The 13,593-nt window shown below is 50.4% G+C and overlaps 1 protein-coding gene across 3 annotated transcripts in view; it reads right to left on the bottom strand.

The window, feature by feature from the left end:
* Window positions 1-829: 829 nt before the first annotated feature.
* The window catches only part of RABGAP1L (RAB GTPase activating protein 1 like), a 614,224-nt gene continuing 601,460 nt past the window's right edge, over window positions 830-13,593 (bottom strand). For all 3 annotated transcript variants that reach the window (XM_058660694.1, XM_058660696.1, XM_058660697.1), the window contains 5 exons: window positions 11,023-11,127; window positions 6,951-7,034; window positions 3,796-3,867; window positions 2,039-2,236; window positions 830-1,219 (listed from right to left, as the gene is read on the bottom strand). In XM_058660694.1, the coding sequence (XP_058516677.1) occupies window positions 1,064-1,219; window positions 2,039-2,236; window positions 3,796-3,867; window positions 6,951-7,034; window positions 11,023-11,127 (615 nt within the window). In that variant the 3' untranslated portion in view covers window positions 830-1,063. The remainder of the gene's footprint in view (window positions 1,220-2,038; window positions 2,237-3,795; window positions 3,868-6,950; window positions 7,035-11,022; window positions 11,128-13,593) is intronic.

Raw genomic sequence — 13,593 nt, 5'->3', positions numbered from 1 at the left:
ACATTTTCTATTCAATCAAAAATGTTACAAATGTGTTTATTTCTTCATCTACAGGTACCAAGAGCATATTTTTTTAGGGAGCCATAGAGATCAGAAAAGCTGCCTAATCTTGAATGAGGGTGATGGGAAGCTGACCTGAACTTCTATTTTAAAACGCCATCCTTTACCCAAGTTGTGGTCTGTTAGTGTTCTTAGCCCACGGGCAGTCAGCATCCACGGGCAGTGAGCATCCGTGACCCATTCTGTCGCTGGACCTGTGGCCGCCCTAGCACAGCAGTGCAGCGCGGCCTGCCCAGCCCCCCTGGGAGAAAGGCCTCGTGCAGGAGCCACCTCTGCCTTCACCCGCGCTGCACTCACAGCTGCTCTCAGACTCGGGAAATGGCAGAGGCTCCTGCAGCACCCAACGGAAAATACAAATAGACCAACTCTGAGGACTGCTCCTTCTCGCTTTGCCCCTGCCTGCAGGCGGAATGATCACCTCCTGGGAGCCCCTCCAGGATGAAGCCCGACCAAGGCCTAGGAGCCCCTCCAGGAGGAAGCCCGACCACCGCCTAGGAGCCCCTCCAGGAGGAAGTCTGTGGCTACCCCGCAGTGTGCTTTATCTGAATAAATTCTGAAAAGTTTAGAGCTCCAGGTTTCAACGTTTGTAGTTTTTTTTGTTTGTTTTTTTTTGCTGTGACAGAGCTCTTCCTAACCACTTTTTAAACTTGGAAAAACAGATGTCTCCATTTTTATATAGGAAATAAAAATAATTATGAATAATTAGTTCTAAATAAAAAGCACTGAGTTTTGAATTACTTGTTTCCAACTAAACATCAGGCATACAAAATAATGTGTAATACTATAATGAACCCGAACACAGCCTTCCGTGGACAAGCTAGAAAGTAGGCATTCAACATAAACCAGGTCGGTTGCCATAGCATCCCTTTGAAAACTGTCGGAGAAGAAAGAGTGAGAGCTACTCAGAGATTCTGGCTTGTTTTCCGGCTGCCTCTGCTTTCCCTCCAGGGCACCCGGGCCTCGGCTGCCTTGATGGTGTGCTCGCGCGTGGCTGAGGCTCGAGCTATGTGCTGCTCTCCTTGGCTGGCTGGCCGGCCGCCGGTGGCTGCAGCGGCTGTGTGCCTGCGGCCGTTTTGATGGAGTTCAGGGTTTTGCTAAACCAAGAGTTTTTTGCAGCTTGGATTTCATTCATAAGGGCTCCTCTCTGATGTTCAAGTTCCTAATTAAAGAAAGAAAATTGTCTACGTTACACAAATGTTTCCTCTGCCAGCGAAAGAGAGAGAGAGAGGATATGCAGGCTTGTTGTTGTTGTTTTGTTTTTAATTGCAGGGCTAAGTTGCCACAGTTTTCTTCCCACAACCCCCAGGAGAGATTTATTTGGTTTCTTAATGCAAGGAAAATGTTGAGAGCTCAAATAAGTTGCCATTCAAACCAAGACTGTATGTTTTCTCCGAACAAGAAAATGAAGCCTCATTTGATTCTTTTCCCCTGAAATTCAGGTTGCAACTTGAGAGAGCAAGTTTAAAACCACAAACACAAATACACACTCATGGCTGGGCTGAATTCTGACAGTTCCAGTTGCAAAGGGAAACACGTGTGCCCTCCAGATCACTCGAGGTCCATCGCTGGCATGTGGCTGAGCGGTACCAGCTCCATCTAGGGGGCCCGGGGATCAATACAGCAGAACTGGGCCACTCTGCTAGCTATGTTAACCTCCGGTGTGGGGACAGAGAAGGAGAGGCGGAGGGTCTGGCAAACATGCCGAGGAGAAAAGCAGCTTTAACGGAAAGAGTGGGCGTCAGTGTCGAGGCAGACGGGTGCCTCAGGTCTCACATGCTACAACTGTGACGACTGAAATTTCCTGTAAACTGATGTGTTTGTCTCTCTCAGTGCTCAGAACGGCGAGGGCTTGCTGTGAGGTGACCATGCAGAACACAGACTAAGGGGACCCTTCCCTGGCTGCGCCAGGCTGGCATCTGCTCTAGACAGCCGCATCGCCAAGCCCTAGGGCGCTCGGGCCAGCCACTCTGACACCAACCTGGATCTTACACTTGGCCTCCACCAACTGCAGTTTGGTTTGTGCCAGTTCCAGCTCCATCTCCCTCAACTGCTTCTTGAGCGAGTCCTTCTCGTCATCCGATTCGACGCCCTGGTCCGCTCTGCTCACGGCTGCTACCTTCAGAGTGCCTTCCTTGCTGAGCACGTCACTGCAGTGCTTGCAAGCCATCATTCTGCCCTGGAATAGCCAAGACAGAGAACCCACATCACAGGCTGCACAGACGACATCACTTGCTCCAACAGTAGGGTGTCATACCGTGTGTGTGATTACAGTCAGCACAAGGCCCCAGGGAGGCAGCAGGGAGGTTCACCTGCTCACCCCGAATCTCCCGATTCCTTCCGACACATCCTAACCACATGTGTCTCCTTGCCTCGACGCTGGAGTGCCCGTTCCAAGGTGTGGCCCTTGACCCTCACCGCCCCTTCCCTGTCCGAGTGACGGCTACTTGCCCTGTGTCCACAGCCTCCTCTGCACGTCTCCTTTGGGCTGCGGTTCTCCCAGTGTGCTCTCTCTACAAGTGTCAGCAGGTCCAACTCGGCACTCGTAAACTCATTCCTCAACGCTTCAAGTACATAGGTCACTTGCTTCCCAAGGAAACTCTAAATTTTTTTTTCCCGTGTAGCTTGGTAGCAAATGACAGTCCACTAGTTACGTGCATGGTAGGTGCTCAATAGTCGACTGTTTCATTTGTAAAAAAATGTAAAAAATCCTGTTTCATTTGTATTTCCATAAACTCTTTAGTTCTGGGTGCCTAATGATTTTATGATGAGAAATTTCATCAGTGCGCCACGGTCTGTGCACGTACGGCACACACGGTACATGGAGAAAGCTGAGTGTTCAGTAGTTGTGCAAAGGTGACTAGAGGACAGTGGGCTTGGGCCAGGTCACTGAAGTCTGTGTTCACCAATAATCTCAGATTCAAGTTTTCTAGCACAAAATAAGAAAGAAAGAAAAAAAATCCCTGCTTGTGAACAGCAGGTCCGAACAAGGTTCCCACTTCCAGGCTGGAACACGGGCATCCATACTCACTACAAGTCCTGTCCTAACCTGAGCACTTTTTCTACAGTATCATACTTAGCCTGCAAAGCCACGTTTGGAGGCACGTGAGGCTCTGTACGGTACAGAAGACAGCAACAAAGCGGAGCTTTTCAAAGTTGCTCAGTGCACCCAGGCATGCTAAATTGTCTAAAACACACTTATTTACTAGTCTAAGGCAGAAGGCATTCAGATAGGATGGTGTTGGGTTTCTGCGACACAGTCACGGCAGCCTATTTACTGTTGTTTCTACCGCCCAAGCAACCCCGTTGTTCAAATACAGCAGCGGCCACGGAAGGACTTCCACCGCCAGGGGGCAGTACCGAGACAATGTTGCACAAACCTCAAACTGCGCGGAAGAACCCATCGGCTACTCAGCGTGGATATTTCCAGCCCAGGTCTGCTGCCTATGGTGCTGACGCTTCACGACAGTCCCCGGACGGTCCTACCAAGTCCCACCAACTCCGGGGGGATTCTCTAGTTCCCACTGTCTCCCCGACGCCCAAGTGCCACCTGGCTGTGACGTCCGCTGTGAGTTCAGGGAACACAGCCTTTCCGCTGGCGGGGAAGACAGTCACACACCCCATGCAGGAGATGGGTTAGCTCTCTTTGTAACTTCAATATCTTCTAACTCAAAAGCGAGGAGGAGGGTACTTTCAGGTACTTATAAAGCTGTGTCCTGGGCCTGGCTCACGCCTTACCTTGACTACTTCCAGTTCCTCCTTGCTGGCTGCTTGCTGCTTCTCTAGCCTGGTACTTAGCTGGGAACAGATCTAAGGAAAAGGAGAAGAGTTTATCTGTTAGAAAGAAGAGTGACTTGTAACATGTGCATATAATTGTTTATCCACTCACAGTATTACTCCAGTATCATGGATCCTGAGAGGTGGTTCAGGTGAGCAGCCCCGCCAATGCCAGTGATCGCCGTGGTGAGCAGCAGGGCCTTGGTGTAAGGCCCATGTCTTAATCAGTACAAGCAGACACGGAGCTGATTCAATTTCTTCCTGTCACTAGCCTGTGACTGGTTCCCATGAATTACTGGTGTCAGTCTGGAATCAACCTACAGAATTTATCTCCACAAGGTAACCGTCTGTACAAGACAGGGGCTGCGAATCCGATGGGGAAATCTGGAACCACAGAAACCGCCTATTTCCAGTCACAGACTCCGTTTTTTAATCCCAAGAGTTCCCTTAAGAAGGAGCAGAAAAGGGGCTGGAGTAGCACAGTGGGTCAACTTGCTACCTTCAATGCCTGCATCCCATGTAGGAGTGCTGGAGAGCCCTGGCGGCTCTGCTTCCGGTCCAGCTCCGGCTGGTGCTCCCGGGACGGCAGTGGGAAGTGGTACACTCCCTGGGACCCCAGCTCCCAGCTGGGCTGGTGCTCCCGGGACCCCCAGCTCCCTGCTGGGCTGGTGCTCCTGGGACGGCCGTGGGAAGCGGTACACTCCCCTAGACCCCAGCTCCCGGCTGGGCTGGTGCTCCCGAGATGGCCGTGGGAAGCAGTACACTCCCTGGGACCCCAGCTCCCGGCTGGGCTGGTGCTCCCGGGACGGCCGTGGGAAGCAGTACACTCCCTGGGACCCGTTCCACCCGCAAGAGAGACTGGAAGGAGTTCCTGGCTCTTGGTTTGGCCTGGTGCATCCCAGGCCATGGCAGCCTTTGGGGAGTGAACTAGCAAATGCAGATCTGTGTGTGTGTGTGTGTGTACAATTTATATCTCAGCCTTTCAAATTAATTGTTAGAAATATCAGAATAAATAAAACAAAAGAACTAGAAAGCATATGCCCTAAGACATTCATTGAGAGGTGTGTCAACCATAGCATGGAAATTTAAAGCTTGGGTGCTAGAATCAACCCCGACTTTTAAAATCACTCCAGCTCTACTAGTTCCCAGCTCTGTGACCTTGTATAATCGTTCAGTTTCCTGATGACTGAAGAGTGCTACGCTGTGATAATCACGAGAAAACAGAAAAGTAGCCAGAGTTTGGTGCTCCTATAGCACTGGCCAACTGCAGAGCATACAGCCCAGTCACAGCACTGGTCCTGAGCTCTGGTACCAAACAGGCACCGGGAGCTGGTGGAAATGAGTGCTTCTAAAGACAAAACATCTGTTAAAAAACACTGGGTATTCAAACCTCCTGGAATGGAGTAAGAACCCTTTATTTTAGAAGAAAACAAAGATGAAAAACAGTGTCAAATTTAAGAACAGTTTGTGCCAGAGACCTCCACACTCTCCTGCTGTTACCAAAACAGATTTTAAAACAGCTGGACACCAGGGCTTGCTTGCTGAGGCCAGGTTCCAGTTTCTCCAGATTCAAACCAGGGGAGCAATCAGGAGTATATGAACTGATATTAAAAAGGAAGGGATCACTCTGCTGATTTCTGGAAGCCAGCCTGTTAAATAAACTGCAAAGTTGTGAGAAGAAGCCTGTAATAGCCAATTCCAAAGCAGCTATAGAAACATCTAGTTTGTTTCGTATCCTAATTATCGTCAAACAGATCATCTGAAATGCTTCCAGACAATATTCAAGAATACTCCTACAGATCATTATTTGAAGCGTATACGCACACTGGGGTTACCCGTGGCACCAAGTGGCCACGAGAAGTGTGCCTGCAGGAATGGCAAATGTCACAGCATATAACTTTTTCCCATTTTAATTTTTTTACACTTGATCTTAGCCAAAAGGTCGAGAATCGATTCTTTTTCACTTTTTAAAACATTTTATTTACTTGGAAGTCAGTGACAGATGAGAGAGCACCCTTCCATCTACCGGTTTACTCCCCGAATGCACACACAACAGCTGAGGCTGCTTGGGCCACGTCAGGAGCCCAGGACTCAGTGCGGACCTCCAAGCACCCGTGCCGTGATCTGAAGGCTGCAAAGGTACACTTAGCGGGGAGCTGGAGGCGGGCCAGGCCTGACCTGAGGCCCCTGACACCCCAGGGGGTGTGCTACCTGCTGTGCCAGAGGCCCCACCCCGCAGACGCTCTTGCTTGTGCTGCTCCATGTCTAACCATCCCTCCCGCTAGTTACCCACTTGAGAATCCCGACATGCTCTGCAGCATTCCCTTTAGCAGGCAAAGGGCCTCTCCTTCACGTGTCTTCTCTGCTTCCGCTATTACACACTGTGGCTTTTCCATGTGGACTCTGCTCCGGGTCTCTCAGTCGGTTCCACGTTTCTCCCTAGGACTGATGAGCACCAACACTGTGTGCCTGAGGATGCCACTTTCTGCTCAAAAATAAGACCTGATGCACCCAGCCTAACCCGAGGCTCTCGACGGGGCCGCAGAGCACCTGTGCTTCTCCTCTGAACCGTGCTTCTCCTCTGAACTGTGCTTCTCCTCTGAACCGTGCTTCTCCTCTGAACCATGCTTCTCCTCTGAACCGTGCTTCTCCTCTCAACCGTGCTTCTCCTCTGAACCGTGCTTCTCCTCTCAACCGTGCTTCTCCTCTCAACCGTGCTTCTCCTCTCAACCGTGCTTCTCCTCTGAACCGTGCTTCTCCTCTCAACCGTGCTTCTCCTCTCAACCGTGCTTCTCCTCTCAACCGTGCTTCTCCTCTCAACCGTGCTTCTCTTCTGAACTTCAACCTCTCTGAATGCAAATGGAAGCCCCCTCCCCCATGGATGAGCGTGGGGTCTGCGCACGGTGCCCTCGTGCCTCACCCCCTCTCTCCCCTCCCACAGGGCCAGCTCTCGCTCAGCCCGTACAGCATGGCTCGGGTCTTCCCTTTTCCGGGAAGGGGCTTCCTCACGTCCCACGTGAACAGTTCCCTTTTCTCTTATTTAGAGCGGTATTAGCTCCCTGTTACAAGATAAGCTTTCATGGGATGGAAATAGAATTCATCTTTTTTATTATTACCTGTTTATATTCAGCAATGATAGCTGTAGTCTTCTTTATTTCATATTCCGCTTTCTCTAGCTGTTTCCTGAAGACTTCTTTTAGCTAAGAAGAATGAAAACAAGAAACATTAAGGATTCAGCCAAAATCTTAATAACTTTCTACAAACATCTATGAATACATTTAAGTCTACTTGATTAACAATGACGATTGTAGCAACCCTAACAAGTAAATTTTCCTCCACAAAGTAGCGTCCGTTAAAAAAAAAACTACTATTTTTTTAATTTATTTCTCTGTGAGACAGACAGCTGACTCCTGAGACACGTGCAGTGACTGAGGCAGGGCTGAGGCAGGGCTGAGGCAGGGCTGAGGAAGGGCTTGGCTGGGCTGAGGCAGGGCTGAGGCAGGATTGAGGTTGGGCTGAGGCAGGGCTGAGGAAGGGCTGAGGCAGGGCTGAGGAAGGGCTGGCTGGGCTGAGGCAGGGCTGAGGCAGGACTGAGGAAGGGTCTGGCTGGGATGAGCTGGGTTGGGCTGGACTCTGGATGGGCGGGGCTGGGCAGGGCTGTGAGCTGTGAACTTAACCCAGGTGGCCCATGTGGATGGGTGGATGGCAGGAGTTTCATTGTTTGAGCTTTTGTTTCTTTTCTTTCTTTTTTGCCTACTACTACTCAGTGCTGTATTGAACCAGATCTTAAAAGCTGACCTTCTAATGAGGAAATTATTTGAGCTATTCCCTGCTACTTCCCTGGGTGCCTTTCAGCAGGAAACGCATCGGACGCTTCGCTCAGGTATCAGACCCGGTGCTGAGGAGGGACAAGGCCTTCTAACTGAGGTTTCACCTGCCAGGCTCAGTGCCCGCCCTGCATGTTCCGCATGTGAAAGCCCTGTCATATCCAGAGATGTGGGAGTCTTACACTGTATAAGCAGTGACCCTATGATAAAGCTGTTTAGGCTTACTACTTTGTAAAAGTACTGACGAGTAAGTGCCCATACAGAAGCTCTTTACTGAATGATCCTAAGAAAATACCCAGGCCAACGATGCAGGCCAAACTGGTTACTGTCGATGACATGAATTAGTGCAACAACAGTCGCAGACTTGCGCTGAGGGTGCCTGCAGCCACTTGTGTTAGCTCGGAGGGCAAGAGGGACAGGCTGACACAGAAGGGAGGACACAAGCACTAGTGAGAGAGACGGAAGACCGGCGGGCGACGTGGTGGCAAGGAACTACAGTGACGCTTCATGCAGGCACCTGTTAGTCACTGAAATGCAAAATTAGAAGCAGTACCGTCGAGAGGCAGCAGCTCTAAAACTCTAGCAACAGAGGAACGCTAGAACGCTACAGCAATGAGAAAGCTCAGACGGCATCAGGTAAAAAGGGCAGAATTTAATTCTGCCATCATGGACCAGGCAGATAAGCAAACAAAATTTAAAAACCAACTCTGATTAATCTGTAAGCACGTGACTAGAATGAAGAAATGAAGTTGGCACTGCCGATCCACAGTCATTAAAGAGGCATGCTCCTTCATTCAGGAATTCAAAAATTACCACAACCTGTAACTGGACTCTTCATCACGAGAAAATTTCAAAAATTCTTCCAGTCTGCCAATACTTCAGGTAATCTGTCCGTTGTACTGGCTCTAACTCCGTGTTCGTATTGGTCTCTGCTGTCTGTCTGATCTAATTTAAACATTAGCCATAGGCTTCTCTCCGCTGCTAACACAGCCCCATTTGGCCTGAAGACAGACTTCGCCAAGCTGAGAGCCTTTTTAATGATTTTTAGCATTTTATTTTCACTTTTTAAATTTGAAAGGCAGAAACAAAGACCTTCCCTCTCTTGCCTCACTCCCTAAACTCCCACCACAGCTGAGCGGGACCAGAGACAGAACCCCAAGCAGAGGGCCATGCGGGTGGCAGGGATCTAAGTATTTGAGCCATCACCACCTGCTGCCTTCCAGAGGGCATCAGCAGGAAGCCGGATGGGCAACAGAGCAACTGGGACTTAAACCCACATGCTCTGCTATGCAATGCAGGCATCTTGAATGGCACATTTAAAAAAACATGTATTCAATTTTTATTTGACTGGCAGATTTACACAAAGAAGGAACAGTAGTGACAGAGCTCTTCCATCTGCTGGTTCATTTCCTAAATGGTTGCAACAGCCAGGGCTGAACCAATCTGAAGCCAGGAGCTTCTTCCAGGTCTCCCATGTGGATGCAGGGCCCAAGGCTTTGGGTGATCCTTGGCTGCTTTCCCAGGCCACAAGCAGGGAGCTGGATCAGAACTGGAGCAGTCAGGACTCAAACCAGCACCCACATGGGATGCCGGCACTGCAGGTGGAGGATTAGCCTGTTGAGCCACTGTGCCAGCTCCTTGAATGGCAACTTCACCACTGTGCCAAATATCTGGCCTGGGGCTAACAGGCCTTGAGCAAGTGTCACTAAGTTTCCATAAGTCACAGTTTCCTCATCAGACAAATGAGGACAAAATAATCCGTAATCATAGGTAGACCACAATGGTTAAAGCAGGTCACACACACACATACACACAGAAACAGGACAGAAAATGCAAAGCAAATGTCACACATCTTATCTCTTCCCCTTCTGGGCTCCAATGACCCTGGATCTAGGATAATATTTATGGAACAATGGGACAGGTAGAGCATGGGTTAACTTCATTGGCTAATAGTTTATTCTTCACCTCAGGAATTGAGCTTTCCCAAAGATCAGAAGTAGAGGAACAAAAAAAAAAAAAAAAAAAAAAAAAAAAAAAAGATAATCCAAACTCAAGACTCAGCCTGAGCAATGCTGAGTAGGTTAAAAAAAATAAATAAATCTTGGGCCCAGTGCCGTGGCCTAGTGGCTAAAGTCCTCGCCTTGAACACGACAAGATCCCATATGGGCGCCGGTTCTAATCCCGGAAGCTCCATTTCCTATCCAGCTCCCTGCTTGTGGCCTGGGAAAGCAGTCGAGGACGGCCCAAAGCCTTGGGACCCTGCACCTGCGTGGGAGACCCAGAAGGGGTTCCAGGTTCTCAGCTTTGGATCGGCGCAGTACCAGCCGTTGCGGCTCACTTGGGGAGTGAATCATCGGATGGAAGATCTTCCCCTCTGTCTCTCCTCCTCTCTGTATATCTGACTTTGTAATAAAAATAAATAAATCTTCAAAAAAATCTTGGGCCCCAGTAAATGCCTAACACTCATTTTTGTCATATACTGGTGGGAAAAGCAGGCGCAGAACAATCCGGGTAACCCTTGGCAGGTGCCTGACACACACCGCCCTGGGTAACTCTGCTTGCTCAGATGACGGCACGCCAATGCTCTCTGCTCTGTTTCTACTTAGTATTATCGATGTTCCAGGCTGACACGCACTATAATAAGTTACTTATGATTTATGAGTCTCTCTTTGTAAGTTCATTCTATCGGTCAAGTTCAAACAGGCTCCTGGCAGTAGACTTGACTGGTTTGAGGATATCCAGCTTGCGAGGGGGGCGGGTCAGACAGGGCAGGAGAACACCAGTGCGGGGTGCCAGGCTTCCTGCAGGAGGCACACTAGCACCCTGCCCCTCACCTCCGAGCGGTGGCTCTGTCTTACAGCTGGCTGGCCACACAGGCCCCCGTGAACAGTGTGGGGTGCTTGTGCCAGGCCTCAGTCCAAACGGTTCTTTATATGCCTCCAGGGAATAGGTCAGAGAGTCTGCCAAGACCAAGGAGGCCTCTTCTTCAAGGTCACGATCAGGACAAAGCCAACCCCTCAGGCAGCAGCGCAGGCTTCGCCGAGCCATGCTCCTCAAGTGCTTCAGAAGTCAGTCAGCTTGGAGCTCCACCCAGAATCTGCACAGCTCTGAGATCACAGCTCCAAGGCACTAAACTCAGAGAAAAGTCAACACTCGGGCTAGCCATCTCAGCAAAGGCAGATTCCTGACAGCTGTCCCGGGCAGGATGCCGCCTCCCCCGCACACACAGGAAACGTCAGGTCTCAGCTACTCAACTCCCGCTGCTTCGACAGCGCCCTGACTTAGAATACAGCAGTGGCACTTCTTCCCGGTGGCAATAAGCCCCCTGTCCCATGCCTGTGCCACCCCTTGCCCCCTGCACCTGGGCAGTCTCTTCCTCTTGCTTCCTCTTCTCTTCTTCGGTCTCCACCAGTCTCTGCTTGGTCAAGAGCAGCTCCTTATTCAGCACATCCGCCTTGTCTTCTGCCTGCAAAGAAGGAACATCCAGTCACGGCGAAGGCAGAGCAAGCGTGTGTCTGCCTTTTTCAGTCACTGCTCCCAAAAGCCTCCTGGCTCACCAACAGGTGGCTCCTTCCACTGCATGCCAACTGTATGCTGCACACTTGGCACACATTAGTTGTAATGATTTTGACAAACAATGGTGGCGTGCTTGGAGACTGTCACACCTGTCTGTGTGATCTGAATGCAGATGTGAAAGGTGCCAAAGCCCACGCCCTCCCTACATGCTTAGCATACATTTTCAGAGGTCTGATGAGGAGACGGGGTCTCCTACAGAAGCCTCAAGCTGGTGGTATGTGGGCTACAGTCAGATGAGCCACGAGCAGACTGGCTGACGCGTCCTGGTCCGCACAGGTACCCACGCAAGTCAATCAGGAAACACAAAAACACAAATTCGTAACAGGGAGTCATGAGGAAAACTGAAAATGAGCCAAGAATCCAGACAGAAAAGATTATTTGTAGAATGCCTAGGAAGAACCTGGGAGAAAGTCCTCTGGCTCTCACTTGCAAAACGCAGCCTGAAGTGTCTGCGTCACCTGGCTAACACTGTCCACCTTACACTCCAAGGCCTGCACCTCACCGGTAGGCGGGAGCATTCATGACGGAGTCCTGCCTCACTTATTTCCACCTAAATTAGCTCCCGCTTCAACCTCTCAGTCCTCCCCTGACAGCATCCTACTGCACAGTGACAGGTGCAGTCTGTCTTGCCCGCTAGCCTCAGGCCCCGGGAGGTTAGCACCGTACCCCTTTTGCCCATCACCATGTCCCTAGCACTGAACCTGTGTCATGAACCGGAGCCACTCCCTAAGGACCTGGTGAGTGAACGGAGGTGACCCTCCAAACAGCTGTGGAAGTCACCTCTGTGGAGTGGAGGTGGCAGAGGACTACAGGACCCAGAGGAGAGGCAGCTAGTTGAAGAAGCCATCCTTGGCTCAGAGCAGCCAAACACCATTCCAGTCACCAAGCAAATGGGCCAGGTGGCTCTGTGTTTCACCACGTCTCCCCCATGTCCAGATGGCCTAGCCAGCTCAGCCTGGCAGAACCTGGCAGAGAACTGCCCCCCAGCCTCTTCGCTTTTGCTGCTTTTTAGCTCCGTGACTACAGCTCGGTTTTCTCATCACTAGGAACTGTCCCTTAAAAGTCATTCCAACTCTAAAGTCCCACACTGAAGGTGTGGAGATCCACATAGCACAGGAATACACCAAAAGTGGAGACAGACTTTCACAAAATGCGAGGAGTACGTTGCTAGTGCTGCTAAGCCGTAAGGCATCTCCTGCAGGTTAGGGAAGCTCTGTCCGGCACGTGCCCATCAGCCTGTCTCCCTGCACCTGCCTGAGGGTGAGGGTCTCTCCCCAGACCACCCACGCCCTGTGAGCACAGGGCACCAGGCCTCCGGCCAGAGCTCGCAGCCAGCTCCACCTTCTGAAGAGGAGGGCCCCTTAGGATGCGCATCATGACACTCCAAGACCAATGCCTTCAACTAACCAAACCTGTCAAATGCTAATATGGATACTCAGTAACAAGCCCTGGAGACCTGCTACTTACCAGACTAGCTGATAGCTTAGGAAACCTCTGGATTTAGGTGTTGTTTTTTTTTTCCCGTGAAAGAATGGTTCCCTGATTGCTCGTATGTTGAGAGAATCTGTTGCTTTGTCTGCTCCGCAGTCCACATCAGGTAAGGTACCTCCGCCACTTCTCTAGCTGTGGCCCTGGCTCACACACTCCCTCGGAGGTTTCCTGTGTTGGAGGCCTGGTCCTCAGGGCAGGACCTTTGGGGCATGGGGCCAGTGACTGTCCGTGAAGGCAGCCTCCTAACAGCTTGTCACAAGAGCCCGAACTTGGTCCCTCTGTTCCCTGCTGCCTCACTGGGCCCGATTCACTGAGGACACTTGGATCTGAATTTACAAAGCTGTATGCTAAACTAACTTTTCACTTCATAAAGTACTTTCCCTCTCCGCCATTTCATTCCAATGAGGAGAGCTACCGTGGAGCACTTGAGACCTCTGCACCCACTGCCTCGGGCTCCTGGTGGGGAGCTCCGCATTCCCAGCAGGCTTCATCCAAAGGCTGTTAACTGTTGAGTGAGGCGACACCAGACCTTGTACTCTTCAAGAGGCCCAGACATGAAACACCTGGAGTCCCCCTGGGATCTTTATGTAGCCAACAACTATACCTCACTCCAGGAAATATTATCTTTAATGGCACTGAGCACAGTGTTAAGTAGATACGAAGTTCTATCTTTGAATCCAACTTTCACCATCGTTTGACAATAAGACTGAGTAGAACACTGTCATTATTATATCTTTTAAAAGTTTATCACATCTTTTTTCTTCTTTTTTAAAAAAAAGATCTTCCATACAATGTTTCACTTCCCAAATGGCCACATGGCTGGAGCTAACCTCCCGCTTACTTAGGGAATGGCTCCTGTTCATGA

This window comes from Ochotona princeps, chromosome 2 (genome assembly GCF_030435755.1).
Source record: "Ochotona princeps isolate mOchPri1 chromosome 2, mOchPri1.hap1, whole genome shotgun sequence".
Lineage (NCBI taxonomy): Eukaryota > Metazoa > Chordata > Mammalia > Lagomorpha > Ochotonidae > Ochotona > Ochotona princeps.
Note: the sequence above shows the minus strand (reverse complement) of the source record. Positions and strands in the feature narration are given on the sequence as shown.